Raw genomic sequence first — 20,232 nt, forward strand, 5'->3', positions numbered from 1 at the left:
TCTTGATATAATATATTAGACGTTGTTATTTAACTTATTTTAGTATGGTGATGTTCATCTCCCCATTGTTAAACTTCATAGCAGCCTTTGAAGTCAATCACTATGACATTGATCAATTCACTGTTGGGATAAAAATCTTAAAAGTAATATATGATGTAACAAAATTAAACTTAAGTTTTTTCCTATTTTATCTAATAATTGCATTAAAATTTATTTAAGCATTTAAATTTGCATCACTTGCATTATCATGATTTGGTTGCATTAAAAGTTATATGAAAGATTTAAGTTATAGGTTTTTTGTAAGTTGATGAATAGTTCACAATCAATTCATAAATTTAGGCAAACTTTCTGATACAATAGTGTATCACCTTCTAATTAGAGGAATAATTTATCTTGGTCATCAAGATGAGTTTCCTATAATAAATGCACCAATATGAATGGTTATATATTAGACAAGACTTATAGTAAATCATAACATTGGCTATCGAGTAATCATAATTTCATCAAACTACTATGTTATATGAACTCTCAACATTGAGAGAATATTAAGTTATTATTAAGGTTTTTAGTGAATTTGACTTATAGATGAGACCCCAAGGTGGTCATATATGTATTCCTTATGGTTTGAATATTTATTAATTAAAGTAATTGGTAACACGTATTTTTAATAAAGAAACAATGATGTCTTATGGATTTGAGACAATGTGATCACAAAAATTTGTAACATCATTGTAATTTCTTTAGTGAAATTTGATATGTGTACTTAGTGAGTTAAAGTGTGTTAATTGATCACATAATAAAATAACACGAGACTTAAGGATTGTAGAGATAATTTTGAGTCTACATGTAATGAATGGTAAGTCACAAACTGAAACTTTATATCTCAATTTAATATCATGAAATATTGAAATGTAGTTGACTTTCTATGGTAATATGTTGAGTCAACTTCAAAATTAGATTTTGAGGGAACTAATGTTTTCCTATAAGTTATAGTGGTTCCTACTTAAGCTCACATTCCTGGGTGGCACAACATTTGAGGGATAAATAATTTATTTATTTATTAGTGTGTATAAAGACATTTTGGTAAAAACGTAAGATTTTGAATGATTTTTTTTATTGAATTAATAATTTAATTTGAGTCAAATATGATTAGTTAATTAATTAAAATCTATTAGGTTAAATTAAGTTACCTAATCCCAAGATGTATTTAGGCTTTTAGAAAATAGCCCAAGATGTACTTAAGCTTAATGTTAGAATTTTCAAAATCGAAACTTATTTAGAATGATTATTTTAGACAATTCCAAGTTATCTTCTCGATATATTTATGTTTTTCTAAATTTTCACATTAGGTAAGTATACCCTAAATCAAGCAAAATCTAATGTATTAGATTTGTTAACGAGGTCTAATAATTTTTAAAAAATAATTTGAACTAAAAAAATTGAATCAATTAATAGTAGAATCTTCTAAAACAATATTGGTTTAGAATGAGTAGGTTAGACAATTCCAAGTAATTTTCTATACAACTATATTTTTCTAAATTTTTTTACTAGGTAACTAACCCGAAACTTAATGCAATAAATTCATTAATGAGCATGATAGTTTTTTTTAAAAATAATTTGAATTAAAAAATTTGAACCAATTAATATTAGAATTTTCTAAAACAAATCTAGTTTAGAATGACTACTAATTCTTCTCTTCAAACAATTATATTTTCTCAAAATATTTCATTAGGATTTCAAATCAAGTGAAGCTTGATATGTTAGAATGCTAGTAATATTTAAAAATAATTTGAAACTTAAAATGGAGTCAATTAATACCATAATTTACTAAACTTAAGTAGTTCAAAATACATTTTTAATTATTAGAAAGTAAATGTGAATGTGTAATGAGAATTTTGATTTGTTTACACATTAAAAAAAATGAATTGTAGTTGTCTTTGCAATTCATTTTAAATAAAATATTATTAACCATTATTATTTTTCAAATAGTATTATTTATTTTAATAAAAAATACAATTTATAGTTTTATTGAAATATTATTAATAGGGGTGTAAGTTTGACGGGTTGGTCTGATCCAACCTGATCTTTAAACAAGTTCAAATAATCATTTTTAATATTTGAGATGAGTTTGAGTTGGTTTTTTCAATTTAAGCTCAATTTGAGTTAGACTCAAGTAATAGTTTTGATAAACTAAAGCCTAACTCAAATCCAATTTAATATTTTTATAATATTCATAATATATTTATATAATAATATTCATTTTTTTTTCTAGATTTTTAAGAGAAAATACTATATTATATTCTACCATATACTTTTTCATTTTTTAGAAAAATATCTAAATTTTTACATATATATTGCTATCTTGAAATTTTGTATTATTTAGTATTTAAATTTTCATATAAATATTTAGATTTTTTTTTATAAATATTATAGATAGATTTTGAATTATGCCACATGATCATTTCAACCAACCTAAATCTAACTCGATCAATTTGAATCAAACCCAAACACTATCCAAACTTAAATAAATGAGGTTAGATTGGACTTGGATTGAATAACTCATGTTAAAGGTTAAATTGGGTTGAACTTGAGTTAACGATTTCTAAATTCGAGTGAGAATCGGGTTAACTATTTATCCAATCAACCAACCTAAGTTCCAACCCTAATTAATATTAATATTTTATAATTTCTATTAAAATACTATTATTCCTTCTCCGAAAAATACATGATTTGTATTTTTATCATCCATTAAAATATTATTATTCCTTTAAAAAAATACTTTATTATCCACCTTATTATTATATTATTTATTTAAGAAATTATTATTTGTTAACTTTTGATTTATTTCTTATAATTTAATATTCATTTTAAATTAAATTAAAATTTATGTAAAATTTTAAAATGTTATAATTCATTATTACTTTTTAAAAATGTTATTATTCCTTTTTCATCAAATAGTAAATTTAAATATTTATTTTAACAATTTGATAATTTGAGAACTCTTTCATGAAAAGTAAAAGGGAAAAAAAAAAAAAAAAGTTGGGTCTAAGTAAGATTTTTTTTTTTTTTTGGGAATAAAAAATCAATATAGGGCTGTGTATAGAGGCAGTCCAAAACCATGGAGGGGGCCTGAGAGGTGAGAATCATACATTACACAATAGACTTATCCTCACATCTGCCACTGCATTGGCCTTACAATCTCCTCCACCCAATTTATAATCCATTACTCAACCAAAAAAGATCTCACCCCTTTCTTTTTCTTCTTCACCAACACCCCCCTCTTTAGTCACCCCCCTCTTTTCTCCCCAAAACTTCTTTCTTCTCCTCATCCCATTCCTTATTCAGCCTCACAACAATGGCTACTGCAGTCACTGCTGCAGTCTCTCTTCCCTCCTCTAAGACTACCTCTCTTTCAGCCAGAACCTCCATCATCTCACCAGAAAGAATCAGCCTTAAGAAGGTATATAAATGTCTACTCACATGATTGGATTCCACATCAAATATTTGGGCAAGTTATTATTTTGTTTGTGCAGGTTCCTTTGTTTTACAGAGATATCTCTGCCGGTGGGAGAGTGGTTTCTATCAGAGCCCAGGTCACCACTGAGGCTCCTGCCAAGGTCGAGAAGATTTCCAAGAAAAATGAGGAAGGAGTGATTGTTAACAAGTTTAAGCCTAAGAATCCTTACATTGGCAGATGTCTTCTCAACACTAAGATCACCGGGGATGATGCTCCTGGAGAAACATGGCACATGGTCTTCAGCACCGAGGGTAACGACCTTTTACATGCTCCATGTATATATATTGGAAATTCAACAGAACCATCTTTAATTTTATGTGGAACTTTTGAGTTTTTTAGCTGATCGCTCCTGATTTCTTTTGAGCTGAATTTGATTGGTCAATTGGGTTGCTCAGGAGAAGTTCCCTACAGAGAAGGGCAATCCATTGGGGTAATTGCAGATGGTGTTGACAAGAATGGGAAGCCTCACAAGCTGAGATTGTACTCAATTGCAAGCAGTGCCCTTGGTGACTTTGGAGACTCCAAAACTGTAAGCCTTTTACTTCCAAATGATTTGCACTTTCCATAGTTATAGGATTGCAGCATAGTATATAATTGAATGGGGTTTTCTCAAGTCTGTATGATTTATATCTTGCTAGCATGTTTAACTGACCATATTTGTAGCCTCATCTGATAAGCTAAGCTATCCCCATGATTAATATTGATTTTCTTTTGTTTTTAGTTGTTTTGGTTGTTTGATCTAATTGTCTGCATATAGGTTTCTCTTTGTGTGAAACGGCTTGTCTACACCAATGAGAATGGGGAACTAGTTAAGGGAGTCTGCTCAAATTTCTTGTGTAAGTCTGCTCAAAATTTTCTTAATTGCATAGGAATCCAGCCCACCTTCTGATTTCAAACAGTTGTATGGGAAATCAATCTCTCGGTGAAGACATTAGTCTAAGAGATGCTTCTGTTAATGTACTTTTGAGCTCTAAATCTCTTCCATTTCAGGTGACTTGAAGCCTGGGGCCGAAGTGAAGATTACAGGGCCTGTGGGGAAAGAAATGCTTATGCCAAAGGATCCAAATGCCACAATCATAATGGTATTATTCATTCTCCAGCATTTGTCCTAATGCTATGGTTGTAATGGTTTTCCAAAATGTATTAGTCGTATGTATTGTTACAACATGATTTCTTCATTGCAGCTTGCAACTGGAACTGGAATTGCTCCTTTCCGCTCATTCTTGTGGAAAATGTTCTTTGAGAAGCATGAAGACTACAAGGTAGGGCAACTTTGATATGTCTGCTACATGGGCATGCACCGGAAAATGAAGAAAATGTCCAATCTAATCCTGAACATGGTAAAACAACAATCCTAATGCTATGACAAAAGGCAGTTGGGGCCATGAAAACTGTCATAACTTCTGGCATATCCTACTGTGGATCATGCAAGAATAAGAAGAATAACAGTATCCAATCAACAACAATGGATTAACTTTTTGTTGGATGTCATTTGAGGGACAGAGTAGTAGACTGGTTATATATGTAGATAGTCCAGTGTGATTTTAACCTTTTGACATGTCTTGCAGTTCAATGGTTTGGCCTGGCTCTTCTTGGGTGTTCCCACAAGCAGCTCACTACTCTATAAGGAGGTGAGCTGGTGCAACATATTGTTTTTCTCACTTGAATACGATATTTGAGCGCCAAACCCAATGGAAGTAACATAGGAATTTGTTGGTGTTGGATGGAACAGGAATTCGAGAAAATGAAGGAGAAGAAGCCTGAGAACTTCAGGTTGGACTTTGCAGTGAGCAGAGAGCAATCAAATGCCAAAGGAGAGAAGATGTACATTCAGACCCGAATGGCTGAGTATGCAGAAGAACTCTGGGAATTACTGAAGAAAGACAACACCTATGTCTATATGTGTGGGCTCAAGGGCATGGAGAAGGGAATTGATGACATAATGGTGTCACTGGCTGCTAGAGATGGTAAGAAAATAAACTCGATTGAGATTTGATTCTGAATTTGGATGTATAATGACTCCAACCTTATGTTTCCTGGTTTTCAGGCATCGATTGGATCGAGTACAAGAGGCAGTTGAAAAGGGCAGAGCAATGGAATGTTGAAGTCTATTAATGCTAGTTTACTTGTACAAATATCTTCATCTTCCTTTTGTTTTTTTTCTTTTGTTTTCCCTTTGAAGCAGCCATCCCTCAGCTGCACTCTGTAGATAGACAACCTGCTTTGGAATTCCTATTCTTATAAAAAGCAGCTGTACCTCTAAGGCATCTACAAAGAAAAAAGTTCTATTTTTGAGGCATGGATCATGGATCATGGATCATGATCATGCATCATTGATCATAAAGTAAGTATATGGAAGCAAATTTCGCCCTCATTTCTTCTAACTTTCAACATCATTTCTTATCATTGATTTGAATTAGTGAGTACACACTTTCTTGATTCAGGATTGGTTTACATGTATAAATTTCTTTTAATCATGTAGATATATTTTGAAAGTCCCGAAAGGATATTACTTCTAAGAAGGATAATATCTATATGAAAGCGTTATGAAGACTTATTAAGCCCAAAATAGAAAGGTTATTACAAGTAGTATAAAAGTCGATTCCGATTATGCCGACCTATGTCCCTGCCCTCTCATGGTTGGGTTGGTTTGATAATAGAAATTTGAAAATGATTCATTTATACTATTTTAATAAATACCGCACATTTGAAAATTTAAGCATTATACATAATACCTCATAGAAATAAAAATATATTGTTTAAATAAGATGTATTTAAATTATGATAAAATATCTTACAAAAGAAATAAATAAATAAAGTTTAAGATGGTGTATTTATTAACCATTTAAATTTATTTCTCATAATTTTTTTTATGGATAATATACTTAAAGATATTTTATTTACCATGTGCTTTCCTTCTATTTTTTTTTCTAATTTTTCCCAATTTTTTAATACTAAATATAATAATTTTTTAAAGTAATAAACAAAAGCAACTTATAAAGTAAAAATTTAAATGAACAAATGAATAAATAATTTATAAGAAATGAAAAGAATGTATTATTTAATTTATTTTATTATTATTTTATTATTTTTTATATCACCTCATTGAAAGAAATATAATCATAATTTTTCAATTTTTTATGAACCCTTTAATGAAAAATTGGTTTTTATAAATAAATTAATTCTCTTATCATACACCATAGTGATAGTGTTCTAATAATAATAACAATAATAGGGAATGAAAAAGGCGGAGTAGAACTAGGGTTTGGATCCTGGTTTCCCTCGGAGTCTATATATAGTGGAGGTGTAGGTATTGGGGGACGGAAACGATACCTCTTCCTCTGATACAGCCATGGCGCAGGAGAGGTCAACCGGGGTGGTTAGGTGGTTTAGCGATCAGAAAGGGTTCGGCTTTATCACTCCCAACGAGGGCGGTGAAGATCTCTTTGTGCACCAATCGTCCATCAAGTCCGACGGTTTTCGCAGCCTCGGAGAAGGCGAGACCGTTGAGTTCCAGATCGTCCTCGGGGAAGATGGTAGGACCAAGGCCGTAGATGTCACCGGACCTGACGGATCTTCCGTTCAGGGAAGCAAGAGAGACAACTACGGGGGTGGTGGTGGCGGCGGTGGAAGGGGTGGCCGCTCTGGGGGCGGGTATGGAAGCGGATGGAGAACTGGTGATAGGGGCGGCAATGGTGGTGGCGGTGCCGCTTGTTATAATTGTGGCGGGACCGGGCATTTGGCTAGGGATTGCGTCCGAAGAAATAATGGCGGCGGCGGCGGCGGTAGTGGTGGAGGAGGCGGAGGCGGAGGTTGTTATACCTGTGGTCAGCCAGGACATTTGGCTAGGGACTGTTCCCGTCCAAGCGGCGGAGGCGGTGGCGGTGGCGGTTGTTATAACTGTGGTGATTATGGGCACCTGGCTAGGGATTGCACTCTGGAAAGCGGCAGCGCTGGTAGGTTCGGTGGTGGCGGAGGTGGAGGCGGTGGAAGGTTTGGTGGCGGTGGCGGTGGATGCTACAACTGTGGACAGGAAGGGCATTTTGCTAGAGAATGCCCTAACCCTAACCCATCGTGATGAAGGGAAAAGAGGAGTAATAGTATACATTCTCTTTTTTCCAGCATCTTCAGTTTAATTTTTTGTTTTGGGGTTTATACATAGGATCTTTTGGCAAAGAGTGATGTTTTGGTGTGTCCATTCCAAGTTATGATCCGGAGTTATGAAAGAATTTTCTTGCTTCATATGCGTATATATGGTGGTTCCATACTGAATTGGGGTTTTAATATTGCTCTATTTATTGGGTGACTTTTGAAAATGACAAATTTTGGTCAAGAAAATTTTTTTTCCAGTATAGTTGATGATGTCTTAATGTTGCTTTACTGTATTTTATTCTATTGGTTGGAAGAAAGTAGGGTCCTATAACTTGTTCACACTGTAAGCGTGTCCATTGCTAAGATGTACCTGTTCTTAAACCCTTTTAACTGGAAAACTTCCCTTCTTCTCTTTATGTTTAAATTTGTCCTTTTAGACACCTGTATCAGAGATGATTTTTCTCAAATTGATTTAGTTCTGCCCTTCTCTGGAGAAATTGTAAAATTATTAGTTGGGTTTCAAATTATGACCTTTTGACTATTTTCTCTTCTGAGCTGAGCCCCCCCCCCCTGCAAGGGTAATTGGTTTAAATGTGGAGTCTTTTTTTTTTTTTTGTGCTGTTGTATGCAAGCCTTAATATCCAAATCATGGTTTATTAAGCCTCCATCATGAAGATGGACTATGCTGTTTGTTTTTAGTACATCTTATTTCTGCTATCAGTTTTTGCTGCATGAGGTGAGATGTAGTGGTGCATTACTCATCTGGGCATATCTTGTGTTGATTCTAGGTGAGTATTGGTTCATTGAGATGGATTTTTTTGGAGTTTTGATCAGAATCTAGTAATGCATTGTAAAATTTTTCAAAATCCCAAATTGGTTTCAGAATGACGCCTAGAACAATCAATTTTCTCTTGATCGATTGTACCATCCCTACTCTAGATATCCATGACCTATTTGGGAGGTAAAGCTTTGGGATGTCCACCATCAACCAAAAAAACACGAATTTAATCACATGGAGTCCAGGATTGTGGCTTCTGTTGAATCAGTAGTCACATAATCTCCAATAGGGGCAGCTAGTCTGTGCTCAAAACATTCATTCTTATTTTGATAGCAAATTTTGCCCTAATTTATAGATCTTTCTTGCCTTTTCTTTTGTTTAACAACAAATGAGTACTCATGAAAGAACCTACTGGAAGCTCTTTCTACTTTAATTTGTTTTTATAAAAACTTGACTGGTTCTGTAGAACATTTAAATATTTGCTCATGCCAACTATAATCTTGTGTCATATTCACAGAATAGTGCACACCCTGGAGTTGCTGCCAATATGAAAAATTTTAGAATTTACTCTGCTTCTGTGAACTTTGATTAGACTGACCTCGAATTGCATTTTTATTTGATCAAAGGGGTGGTAGCTTAGTGTTATGTCACCTGTACAACAACATATATCTATTCTTTGCCATCACCTGTGCTTTGGCTGGAATGGGGTCATTCATTTCTCGTGTTACAAGGCCCCTGTCAAGGGTTTCCGGCCACAGGCAAGTGTGTTAAGAGTTAGGATCTTTTGATTGAGGAAGGATGATATGGGGGAATTATGTTGGAATTGTAAGATTAAACAAAATGGATTAAGTTAAGAGTGTGCATCAGTGCATCACTATGGTTCATAAGATTTGCATCAGTTCATATAAGTGGGTCACAATATTGGAGTTGTCCAACACTCATCTCTGGTACACTCTCTTAAACTATAGGTTGGGCTTCAGATTTCAGTGGCAGCCTGAATTTTACCAGGTTGAGCCAGACTTGAGGCATTAAACTACACAGGGGGTTATAGTCTTGGGTTAGGTGAGGGTAGGTTGGTTACCAACCTTGCTTCTTATAAAGATCTGATACACAAATGTACAAGGCATTGCTTTTAGAAATTCAGTTCCGGGTAGAGCTTGGTGGTGAAAATCAATTCTTGGAGGATGATGGCTAGTATGGTGGTGGAGGGATCAAGGACATTGAGTTTGTCTGCAGTGGGCGATACTTTGATTGTGGGTGTGAATGTTTTGGGTTCTGTTGAGGAGTATGGTATTGTGTCGATTGTTTTTGGGTTTTGTTGGTGGGTGTTGTGTTTGGCATACTGAGGATTGTCATGGTTGAGGGTATGGACATCTTGTGGCAATGGTGCTAGTCTTGTTGGCTGTTTCACTAAGATCTAGAGATGTTATTTTGCCTTTAGAGCTCCCCCCTCACGGACCCTTTGGAAGCCCACTTGCCTTAAAGGAGTAACCCATTTGGACATTTTGAAATCCTTTTGGCCTTTATATTACTATTGGAGGATTGAGGGTTAAAGTAGCTCCAATGAGAAGGGTTCAAGTAGAGCTCTAACGAGAAGCCACATCCACTTGTTTTGCCTGAGTTAAGGCTGCAGCTAATGAGTTTGTGCCTCTATTCCTTCTGGGAACATTGTTGAATGTCTATCCATCTATATAAGTAAGCCCCAGAAATATCTAATTTTATCTAGCGTTCTGCAAGGAATGTAATCAGGTGTGGTTGCTATATGCTTGTGGATGTGAGAATTCGAGTTTTTGGTTTGAATTGCCTATCAAAGATGGCCCCTGGATTTTGATTGCTATCTTCTGTGGATTACATTGTCTAACTTTGCTAATCCAGTAGTAGTGTCATGTGTGACTCGCACTGGCGTTTTGCTCAAGTGGTTGTGGTTGAGTGAAGACTTTAATTGTATTTGGAGATATCTTTCCAAAGTAGCTCGTCACATCCCCTTAAAATGACCTTGAGGAAGTTATCTTTTGTTGTAATGCTTACTTCCATCAGAATGCAGGCACGGAGTAGACAGATTGTGGTTGTCACTCCAGTTTGCCCAAGTTAGATTGTATTTATGATAGGTGAAGACCTACTTGAGTTGGAAACAACCATAAATACTTGTATTGAGTTTTGATCTGCTGTTTACATGGTAGTCAGTAAATTCTCCTAATCAGGTTGGTTTAGAATTGCAATGAGATGGTGGAAGAACCTGGACCCATCCATTGGGAAGGAGAGAATTGCCAGGGCAGCTGTTTCTTGTTTAACGGTGGAAAACTTAATATTTTTTTAATGGGAGCTGCCCTATCGTCCTCGTCTCCAATGTTCAAGTGTCAGAGAGAAGGTATCATGCATACAGCTGATGCAATCATATTTTTGGGGAAAAAGCTCCTCTTATCGTAAAGAGCCTCCTCTACTCTTCCAAGGGACATAAAACTTCTTTTTTATAAACAAAATATGGGCATGGTTGAAGCTCTTGCGGAATGTCAAGATTCAAAATCCCTTGTTTTTTTGTTTTTTCTCCTGTGCTCCCTTATCCTTGATTGCATGTGCTCAACCCGATCCCAAATTGAAAGGCCATGTTGACTGTCCCATGGGAGATTGGGCTGTTGAGGTGGAAAATGGGAAGGTTGGACTTGGACCTGAAACTGAAAACCCCTGCCCATGCCATCCCCCCTGCATCCTTCCAAAGGTCCAACGTCCAAGTACCATGAACTGTTTTGCAATTTGCATATAAATTACAAATTATGGTGTGACGGGCTACTCAGCTACCGCCAATAAAAACAAATTTAACTGGTTGCCGATTTTTACCTGAGTCGGGTGAGCGATTTTGTCCAAAACCGCCTCACATCCATCCGTGTCTATAAATAAATTATGTACCCCATTTCTCTTCCTATCCAAGATTCGGAGGAGAAGAAGAAGACGAACATCATCTTTCGCCATTACCTTCACAAACTCTTCTTCTTCTTCCACTTCAATGGCTCCACCTCAAATTCCAATCCTGCTTCTCCAGCTCCTATTTCTCTTTTCAGGTAGATGCTAAACTAACAACTATCACTCTGTTTATGGCTGTTTTTCTCCGTTCTTATCTCCCACATTTCTTTACAACTTGTCCATTGTTCAGGTGCATTTTCAGCGACATTTACGATAGTTAACAAGTGCAGCTACCCAGTGTGGCCGGGTATCTTATCAAACGCTGGAACAGCACAGCTCCCCACCACTGGTTTTGCTCTCCAACCTGATGAGTCCAATTCCCTATCCCTCCCTACTGCCTGGTCAGGTCGGTTGTGGGGTAGAACACTCTGTAGCGCCGACTCTGCTGGTAAGTTCACTTGTATCACCGGCGACTGCGGCTCCGGTACATTGGAATGCTCTGGTGGCGGTGCCGCCCCACCCGCCACCTTAGCAGAGTTCACCCTGAACGGCGCCAATGGCCTCGACTTCTATGATGTCAGCCTGGTGGACGGCTATAACCTCCCCATGTTGGTGGCACCTCAGGGTGGCACCGGGGGTAACTGTACTATCACCGGTTGCGTCGCTGACCTAAACGCGGCTTGTCCGTCGGAGCTCAAAGTGAGCAGCATCGAAGGCGGTGAGGGGAGTGAGAGCGTGGCATGCAAAAGCGCGTGTGAGGCGTTTGGGGATGCGCAGTACTGCTGCAGCGGGGCGTACGCGACTCCAGACACGTGTAAGCCCAGTGCATATTCTGAGTACTTCAAAAGCGCCTGCCCCCGTGCTTACAGCTACGCCTACGATGATGGTAGCAGCACCTTCACCTGTGCATCTGCCGATTACACCATCACTTTCTGCCCTTCTCCTGCCACCAGGTTGATTTGTGATTCCATCCCCCGCCCACCCCTATTCGACCGCCATACATTTTTCCCTTTTTTTTTTTTTTATAAGAAATACCTAATATTAATCAGTTTATAATCGGATTATGGTGCAGTCAGAAATCGGCGGGAGGGCAGTATCCTCAGGCGATGGAAGTCTCAGCGGCTGCTGCCAATCGTTTCACGTCATTCAACTCCATCATTGCCGTCGCTGTCGCCACCGTAGCCGCAATTTGGCAATGGCGGTAGCTGGATACAAACACAAACTTCTACACCCCCTTCGTGGGTGGGGGACTGGGCTTGGTCAGCAGCCAATTCCAATTCAGATTATATCACAATGCTTTCAAATACCCAATTACAGAAAAGACAGAGGATTAGAGGACAATATTGCACCAAGTCAAACGCTTTTTTGTCATTGCCGGTGGCTTTCTACTCAGCCTGAAAGCAAGAATTGATACCTTGATGTGATGGCGGTGGTGGCAGATAACGCCGGCCATTACTTAACTTCCATTTTCCTATTATTTAGGCTAGCAATTTTCAATTTCCAATATTGAAATATTTGAGTAGCTGGAGAATGTAATATACGTAGAACCACTTGCCTATAAATGCCAGGCTTTCAATTCTTTGCTTATTTCTTATTATATCATGTCGGCTTTTGGATAGTAGTCTTTTATTAAATTGTGTTGCGCATGGGTTTTGCCGTCACAGTCTTTTTTTTTTTTTTTGGGATACAAGAGATAAGAGAACCTCCAATAATCTTAATGGTTGGCATGAAGCATGCATCAAAGGACAAGTTGGCAAATTAAAAAAGTTTGTATAAAATGGTTCCAATAAGCAAAACACCTTCTCATTTGCTTGGGGGTGTGGTGTGTGTTAAAGCATGGAGCTTGTGACCTCAGTTTATCTTGGGATGGTGATCCCGACCAGCTTACCTCACCTCTTTTTAACTTTACTAGTGTATTATCAGATAAGAGAAATACTTCATTTATAGGATTGGTTTGTTGGTCACCTTTTCCCAGTTCAGTTCAATGGACGCAAATTAAGAGTCCAACACATCATTCAAATGGTGATTCCCCTAGCTTTTTCCTTGTATAATCAGGACGTTAGGAGCAACTTCCATTTTGGTGAGGAGAAGGGCATTACTGTAAACATGATAAGCAATTTTCAAACTCTTGCGTACAATAGAATTATAGAAAGCAAAAAACTTGCATGTAGAAGCATGCAGTTGGGGGAGAGGGGTGATATCCAAGTCAAGTTCCCTTAAAAGAAAGAATTTTGAGTAGATAAAAAGGGCTTTTGTACAATATGTGGGGGAATATAAAAAAACAAAGTAAGAAGCACTACAACCATGCGGATAAGGCAAAGCATTACAGATGTTCTAACACCCTCCCATGTTTAATTCCTTCACTGCCTCCTTCTAATTAGCTGCAGTAGGACCAGTTCCCATCCTCATTAATGTATTTCCTTTTTCTCTTTTCCATTTTCCCCCTTTCTTGAGATTACGAGTGTATTTGAAAGTGATTCTAGAAAGTATTTTTACAATATTAGAAATATTGAAAGGGTTTCTTAGAATTACTATCAAACGACCTTGTGTATGTGAACTTCAAGCAAAACTCTCAGTCCCTTCCAACCCTCCAATGGACTTGCCTTGTACAATCCTTTCTATACGTGTTCCTCCCCATTACTGCAACCACAAATTAAAGCTGTGATTTTGGTCTAGTACTGGTTGGAGACCCTAAAGAAGGATACGAAGACAAGCCAACATAAGCCATCCATCACCCTCTGCCTATTGCCTTTTTCCATGCCTCACTGCTTATACATAAATGGGCATCTTTAGACAATTATAGAACCCACTGCATGCCCTATCTTTTACATTAGTAGCTAGATAGCTCTACGTGGGCACCACTAATTTCGTAAGCTCATCCCATGTTCGGTTCTGTTGGATGGTTATGATTAGTTACTCGTTAAAATCATGTGAGTGGTTTGCGTCTGGATCATTGTAAGAATTGATTTCTTCGTATTAAAACCAACCCAGGAATCTCAATCTCATAATGGAACAAAAGATTGGGTTTAAACAATGCATAATCAGACAATTGTGTTGCTGCATTAACGAGCTTCCTGAAATCAAGACATGTGAAAACAAGAACCACAAAAGGCACTTTTTCAACACACACCATGTATACCTCGATGACAAGGCAAAACCTCAGCCATGTTTGCTTCCACCTAGCTCTCCATTTTCTGTTCTTTGACCTTCCTTTCTTATTGTTTATGTTACATGCACGCACGATTTCTCCTACCTTTTTGAATTAATTTCTCTTCATTCATATAATACAGCCCTTTTCCCTCAAAAAAAGGAAAAGAAGAAAGAAAGAAAGAAACACCAAGTTAACATATATAAGGGGGAAAAAGATTTAAGGGAGAAAGGATGTCTGCAAGGACCTTTTGAGAAAGAATGTTTTTCCTATCAAAACCAGTATAGTGGGATGACGCAAATCTTTAATAAAAGGAGGGGGAGATGTGCAGAGAGGAAAATGGAAAAGTGGGATGATGCTTATGATCAAAAGGAAAAGTTAGAAATCTTATCTACATGGGTCTTTACACGCCATGTGAGGCATCAATGAACGCATAAAGATGTTGAGGGAGTATCATATTCAAAAAGGAATGAAAACCATGAAAAAGCATCTACTAACTAGTCTTCTTATCGATAGGTTGTCAGAAATTTTAGTGGGGAACTTTGATAGGCCTTACAAAGGGTTATCATCATTCTTACTTGGAGAACAATGGTAGTTACAGTACTCACTACTCCAGTCTTATTACAATCATGCAGACTAGCTAAGAATATACCAAATTTGAACTGGGTTTTTCAAATATATGTAGTATTTTGAATGAGGTTTTTAATTTTTTATTTTTCTGTCATCTGAATTTGCATGCATGCATGCATGCATGTAAATTAATAAATTCCATTCATTCTGAGTCATTTGACTAACATTTCGAGTCGATAGAAAAAAAGCACAAAGGTAGGGGAAGGGGCTAAATAATGGGATAATGATTTTAGTAAGATTTGGAAACCTTTATGGCATCACCAATTCCAAAATTGCTGACAGTTTTAAGGATTAAACATGAGATGGATTGTGATCCATGAAAGCAGACAGAGGTGTCCCACTCAAAAGTTGAAGATAGCCCTCAGCATATGAATCAACCCACCAACTGGGCTTTCAAAGAGATCAAATCTGCTTTGTGTAAAGCTTCCTACTTACACCCGACTCAAAACATCTGCATGAGCGGAAGCTAATCACCCATGTGCAGTTGTTGGCTTTAGACATCCCTCCATTTTGCTTCAAGTCTTTCTCCTCTCCCCCATGCTGTGCACGAAATAATATTGGAACAGAAAAAGCCAAAGGCACATGGCACAAAAACAAGAGAAATGGCCAAGGAGAAAGAACTCACCTTCCATTTGCTTGGTTTGTGACCAAAAAAGTGCTTCTGTATATTGCCATTTTAAGGTGTCTGGTCCAATCAATCATTTATTTTGTAGACAAAAGAAGCACCTTTACTTTTTCCTATTAGAAGATGTACACTGTTTATGTGAACGGATATATACAAAAATTATTAAAATGTACCTCAATGCTTCAAAATTAATCTCCACTAGATGATAAGTAATTCGTACAGATGATTCACAATAGTTGACACATCTTTGATTATCTTCCAGCTTTATAAAGAAGGCATTATGCTCATGATGTGCAAAAATCAATTCTAAATTTCTAAGCAAAATTAGGCTAATCTGTTCTTAGTTTAGGGGTACTATCTGAACCTGCAGTAGTGGCTCACATCAAGGCCTGGCAGAAACTGAAATTTGTAGATGGGCTAGGCGTGGGGGTGGGGGGGCCCAATGTGATTGGGCCGTATTTAGGGCGGGCGAGGCTGGATCCAAGTGTGAATGCTATCATATGGATTTTTGAAAGGCTAAGGCTGAGCCCAGCCCCCAAATATACAGGCTTGGTCGATCGACCTGATTAAGCAAAAGCAAGACGAGTCTGGAATCCAATGGGGAAAGGGGCTTCAATGGTAGGGTCCACTTCCCTTTTCAAACCTTGTCCAGTTGTCCGTTCCCATTCCTTTGATCGCGTAGGACAAACCCCCACCATAACACCATGTGGGTTGCCCCCTCTTTCGACATCGTTCCTTGAAAACGATGTCGTTCTTTGAACGGAGCGGAGGATTGCTTGTAACGGTACCTGCGCCGAAGTCGTTGGTGGAACACAGGCGCGGGCAAACGGTCGGAAGGCATATATTTTTCATTTCTTTTTTTCTTTTTAATAATAAGGAGAATCCGGTAATTATGAATAATTGGACAGGTGGAGGCTCAGAATTAAGCATGTCAGAGGCCTCTACTTCCACGAGGATCGCACTCCCCACTATTCTTTGGCCTACTCGAACAGTCCCTTCCATTATGATTTACGAAAATGCCCCTGTATGGCCCCGGTGGTCACAGCAGAGGAGAGGGAGAGGGCATCTCTCTTTGCATGAAGGACATCTGTCGACTAATGAGATTGTGCCACGTCACCAGCTAGCCAAAAGCGGATGGAAAATCACTTCTTTCTTCTGTTATTTTTTGACAACACTGATCTAAAGGGTGATTGGCGGGGTGAGGGAAGGGGAGAGGTGAAGATTGTGTGTGCTTTATATAAAGGAGAGAGGGGATGCGGCAGATTCTCTCTACCACTCTCAGTGGCCTCTTTTTTAGTCAGTTTGGAGGTTTTGTGGGTGGTGAACGCCAAGGGTCTTCTTCTCCATTCCTCCTCTCTCACTGCTGTCTGCCGCTCCCAAAAGCCTTGTCTCCATCGGTTACTCTTCTTCTTCCTTTTTCTTCTATTCCTGGGGTTCAATGCAACACTATCTGTACATGTCCCCTCCTTTGTGACGTATAAGGCACAAAAACCCAAATCAGATAGTCCAAAACTCAGACGACAACCCCCCACCACCCCCCCCCCCCCCCCCCCCCCCACCTCATTATCTGTTATCTCATATTATCTCAGATATTGTGTCTTCCCTACTGAACCAGGAGAAGAGGTGATAATTAAAAGAATCATTATGGGTCAAGTTTCTGCCTTCTCCTCCTCCTCTCCTTCTCTCGTCATCGTCCTCAGTCTTCTTCTCATCTTATTCATTTCTGAAGGTAAGAGGCCTGCTTTTCCTTGTTTTTGGCTCTGGGTGCTTCTCGCATTTTGAGAATTTTTGTACTAAATGTTACAAAATCTGGTGTCGTGCTTTTCAGGTGTTTCGGGTTCTACATTTACGTTTCTGAACAGGTGTGACTTCACGGTATGGCCGGGAATTCTAGACAGCGCTGGTAGCCCAAAGCTGGAAACTACAGGGTTTGTGTTACCCAAGGGTAGTTCACGTGGCTTCCAAGCTCCGACGGGCTGGTCAGGTCGCTTCTGGGGCAGAACCGGCTGTAATTTTGATGGGTCGGGCCACGGTACATGCGCCACCGGAGACTGTGGGTCCGGTCAGGTAGAGTGCAACGGCGCTGGAGCTTCCCCGCCGGCGACACTCGCTGAGTTCACTCTCGGCTCTGGTAGTCAAGACTATTACGACGTCAGTCTCGTAGATGGCTACAATCTGCCAATGATGGTCGAAGGCAGGAGCAAATCGGGTGCTTGCACGTCCACCGGGTGCGTCACCGACCTGAATCGCCGGTGCCCGAATGAATTGAAGGTTGAGGGTGGTGAGGCGTGTAAGAGCGCCTGCGAGGCGTTCGGCAGCCCGGAGTACTGCTGCAGCGGCGCGTACAACACACCGTCGACGTGTAAGCCGTCGGTGTACTCTGAGATATTCAAGTCTGCGTGCCCCAGATCATACAGTTACGCTTATGATGATGCCACCAGCACTTTCACCTGTAACGGAGCCGATTACACCATCACATTCTGTCCTTCCTCTCCCAGGTAAAACAATTGAATCACTTAAAATCTTGTGTTAATTTCGACATAAATTTGAACTGGGTCTAAATGAATTTGAAATTTGATCATTCTGCAGCCAAAAATCTTCCAAGGATTCTCCAAGAGAAACGGGAACAACACCAGATAGTGGGTCAGGGTCAGGGTCAGGGTCAGGGCCAGAATCAGAATCGGCTTTAGCGTCGGCAGAGGGCACGATGCTAGCCAATTCTTGGTTAGCAAACTTGGCAACCGGTGCCAGTGGTACAGCCAGGAGCCACCCATGTTTAACACTACACTCTGGATTTGTTGTTGCAATCTTCTCATTAGTCCTTCCTTTTTTGGTAGGGTAGACAGCGATGGCTAATCATGATTTCCATTTTGTAAAATCACCCACTCCCCCAATTCTACATATTTTATGTTTATACTTAATAAAAAAATAAAAATTAATGATATGACCTTTCTCTATCTTTGTCTTGAGAGATAGAATGTTTTATTGCTTTGTTGAATTTCAATGGTCCCTTGTAGAAAAAGCAAAGGATTTCAGGAAGAGGTAAATAAAGAGGTCATGGAGACTTCTGGGGGGATTCTTTCTGACGAATTTTTTAAAGAGAAAAGGGTGAGCTTTTGACGAGAATGGGTTTATTGGGGATCGGTGGGTGTGGGTATCGCTAGCTGGGTGTGGGCAGTCCTCCATGGAAGGTGGGCTTTTGCTTTCGCCCTATTTGCAAAGACAAGGGCGTAAACATCAAGTAAAAATGATGGTTAAAATAATAGAGACTTGATGTGATGCAGTTAGAGATTAGTTAAGGCCGCATCATCCTTTTGAGAGAATGATTTAGAGTGAGCTGACAGCATTTCATTAATAAAATTTGTATAAAAGTTAGCCATATCAGCTCAAAGATATTTTAAGAATGCAGTATGGGTTTTTTTTTATTTCTGGGGAACACAATGATTGGAATGCTGAAATAAATAAGTTCAATGGTGTCAAAAAGAGAGAAGCCACTTCCAAATTATAATGCTGAACAATATCAACAACATGGAATCAAATTTAATTTCAGGAGCTTGCAAAATCTAGATCTGAAAAAGCAGCTTGAAACACTGAATCTACCCTGCTAGTACATATCTTTTGGATATCCATGGAGGAAATCGTTGATCTTCATCCCATTTGTACATCAATGAAAGGAAACTGTCATTATGGTTCTGATGAACTCCGACAAAGATGATGTAAGTTTTTGTTTTTCTTTTCTGAGTTGCAGCATCACATAGCAAGCAAGCATTGTGGGGGAGCTACAAAAGCACCTCCACCACTCTTTCCCTATCTTGTATATCATTATAATTCTCAATTACCTCATCCGCTTGTAATCATCTACAGTCGCAGGGCAACGGTAAGAGGATCCTAATTCCTAACACTATATGGTGGAATGTCACAATGGGTGATTGGACAAAAGTGGGGTTGCGCTATGCTGAGAAATACTTGTGGTCGAGTGATATGCTTGACCCTAATGCACAATAATTGGGTACAAAAATTACACACATCGTTGTTATCACACAAGAAAATAAAAGCTAAAAGAAGGCCAAAGAAATGAATGATCCAAAATTTTGCCCCAAGGGTACACAAGATGAGATTCGAATTAGACGGACATGAGAAATGATTCTTAACCAACTTGTGTGGGGGTGAACCGCCCAAGCACTTCAAAGAAAGAAAACAAACGTACTTTTTCTTCAAGATAAGGGGGCGACTTCATTCATTTTCAAAGGTTCTTTTCATGCAAATTTTCCGCATATATGTTGATTACAAAATTTTTGCATAGTCCATCTTTAGTGGCCGGGCGGATGAAAAGAATAAAGAATTAAATTATCACCCGAGGAAACCCAATCAACAGTCTTGAACGAAATTGGATGATAAGTATTTGTGAAAGCAAGCTGTAAGAGAGCGAATTTGAACCTGGAAATGGAATATAGTCCCAATGATTTCAGGCCTAGAAAAGACCAACAAAGCACCATTTAAAGGAAATCGAGACAAATATAATATTTGGAACAGCAGTTCACATG

At 38.4% G+C, this 20,232-nt stretch overlaps 4 protein-coding genes across 4 annotated transcripts; all 4 read left to right on the top strand.

Annotated features, from left to right (window-relative positions):
- The first annotated feature begins 3,150 nt into the window (after positions 1 to 3,150).
- Positions 3,151 to 5,891, top strand: LOC100241976 (ferredoxin--NADP reductase, leaf-type isozyme, chloroplastic). Its single transcript, XM_002265738.4, has 9 exons — positions 3,151 to 3,460; positions 3,534 to 3,768; positions 3,913 to 4,046; positions 4,275 to 4,353; positions 4,508 to 4,599; positions 4,702 to 4,779; positions 5,086 to 5,148; positions 5,250 to 5,484; positions 5,565 to 5,891. Exons 1-9 carry the CDS (start codon positions 3,356 to 3,358, stop codon positions 5,630 to 5,632), a joined length of 1,089 nt encoding a protein of 362 aa, XP_002265774.1. The 5' UTR covers positions 3,151 to 3,355; the 3' UTR covers positions 5,633 to 5,891.
- A 765-nt stretch (positions 5,892 to 6,656) lies between these two features.
- On the top strand, positions 6,657 to 7,759 carry LOC100259081 (glycine-rich protein 2). The gene has a single exon (XM_002266079.5). The coding sequence runs from the start codon at positions 6,870 to 6,872 to the stop codon at positions 7,593 to 7,595; it is 726 nt and encodes a 241-aa protein (XP_002266115.1). The 5' UTR covers positions 6,657 to 6,869; the 3' UTR covers positions 7,596 to 7,759.
- Positions 7,760 to 7,869: 110 nt separating this feature from the next.
- On the top strand, positions 7,870 to 12,872 carry LOC100264253 (thaumatin-like protein 1b). The gene is made up of 3 exons (XM_002265889.5): positions 7,870 to 11,443; positions 11,536 to 12,238; positions 12,358 to 12,872. Exons 1-3 carry the CDS (start codon positions 11,389 to 11,391, stop codon positions 12,488 to 12,490), a joined length of 891 nt encoding a protein of 296 aa, XP_002265925.1. The 5' UTR covers positions 7,870 to 11,388; the 3' UTR covers positions 12,491 to 12,872.
- A 3,384-nt stretch (positions 12,873 to 16,256) lies between these two features.
- Positions 16,257 to 18,645, top strand: LOC100247111 (uncharacterized). The gene is made up of 4 exons (XM_002265769.4): positions 16,257 to 16,517; positions 16,597 to 17,417; positions 17,517 to 18,186; positions 18,278 to 18,645. The coding sequence occupies exons 2-4, from the start codon at positions 16,823 to 16,825 to the stop codon at positions 18,528 to 18,530; spliced, it is 1,518 nt and encodes a 505-aa protein (XP_002265805.2). The 5' UTR covers positions 16,257 to 16,517; positions 16,597 to 16,822; the 3' UTR covers positions 18,531 to 18,645.
- The last annotated feature ends 1,587 nt before the right edge of the window (positions 18,646 to 20,232 follow it).

The sequence above is a fragment of the Vitis vinifera genome, chromosome 4 (genome assembly GCF_030704535.1).
Source record: "Vitis vinifera cultivar Pinot Noir 40024 chromosome 4, ASM3070453v1".
NCBI classification, from domain to species: domain Eukaryota; kingdom Viridiplantae; phylum Streptophyta; class Magnoliopsida; order Vitales; family Vitaceae; genus Vitis; species Vitis vinifera.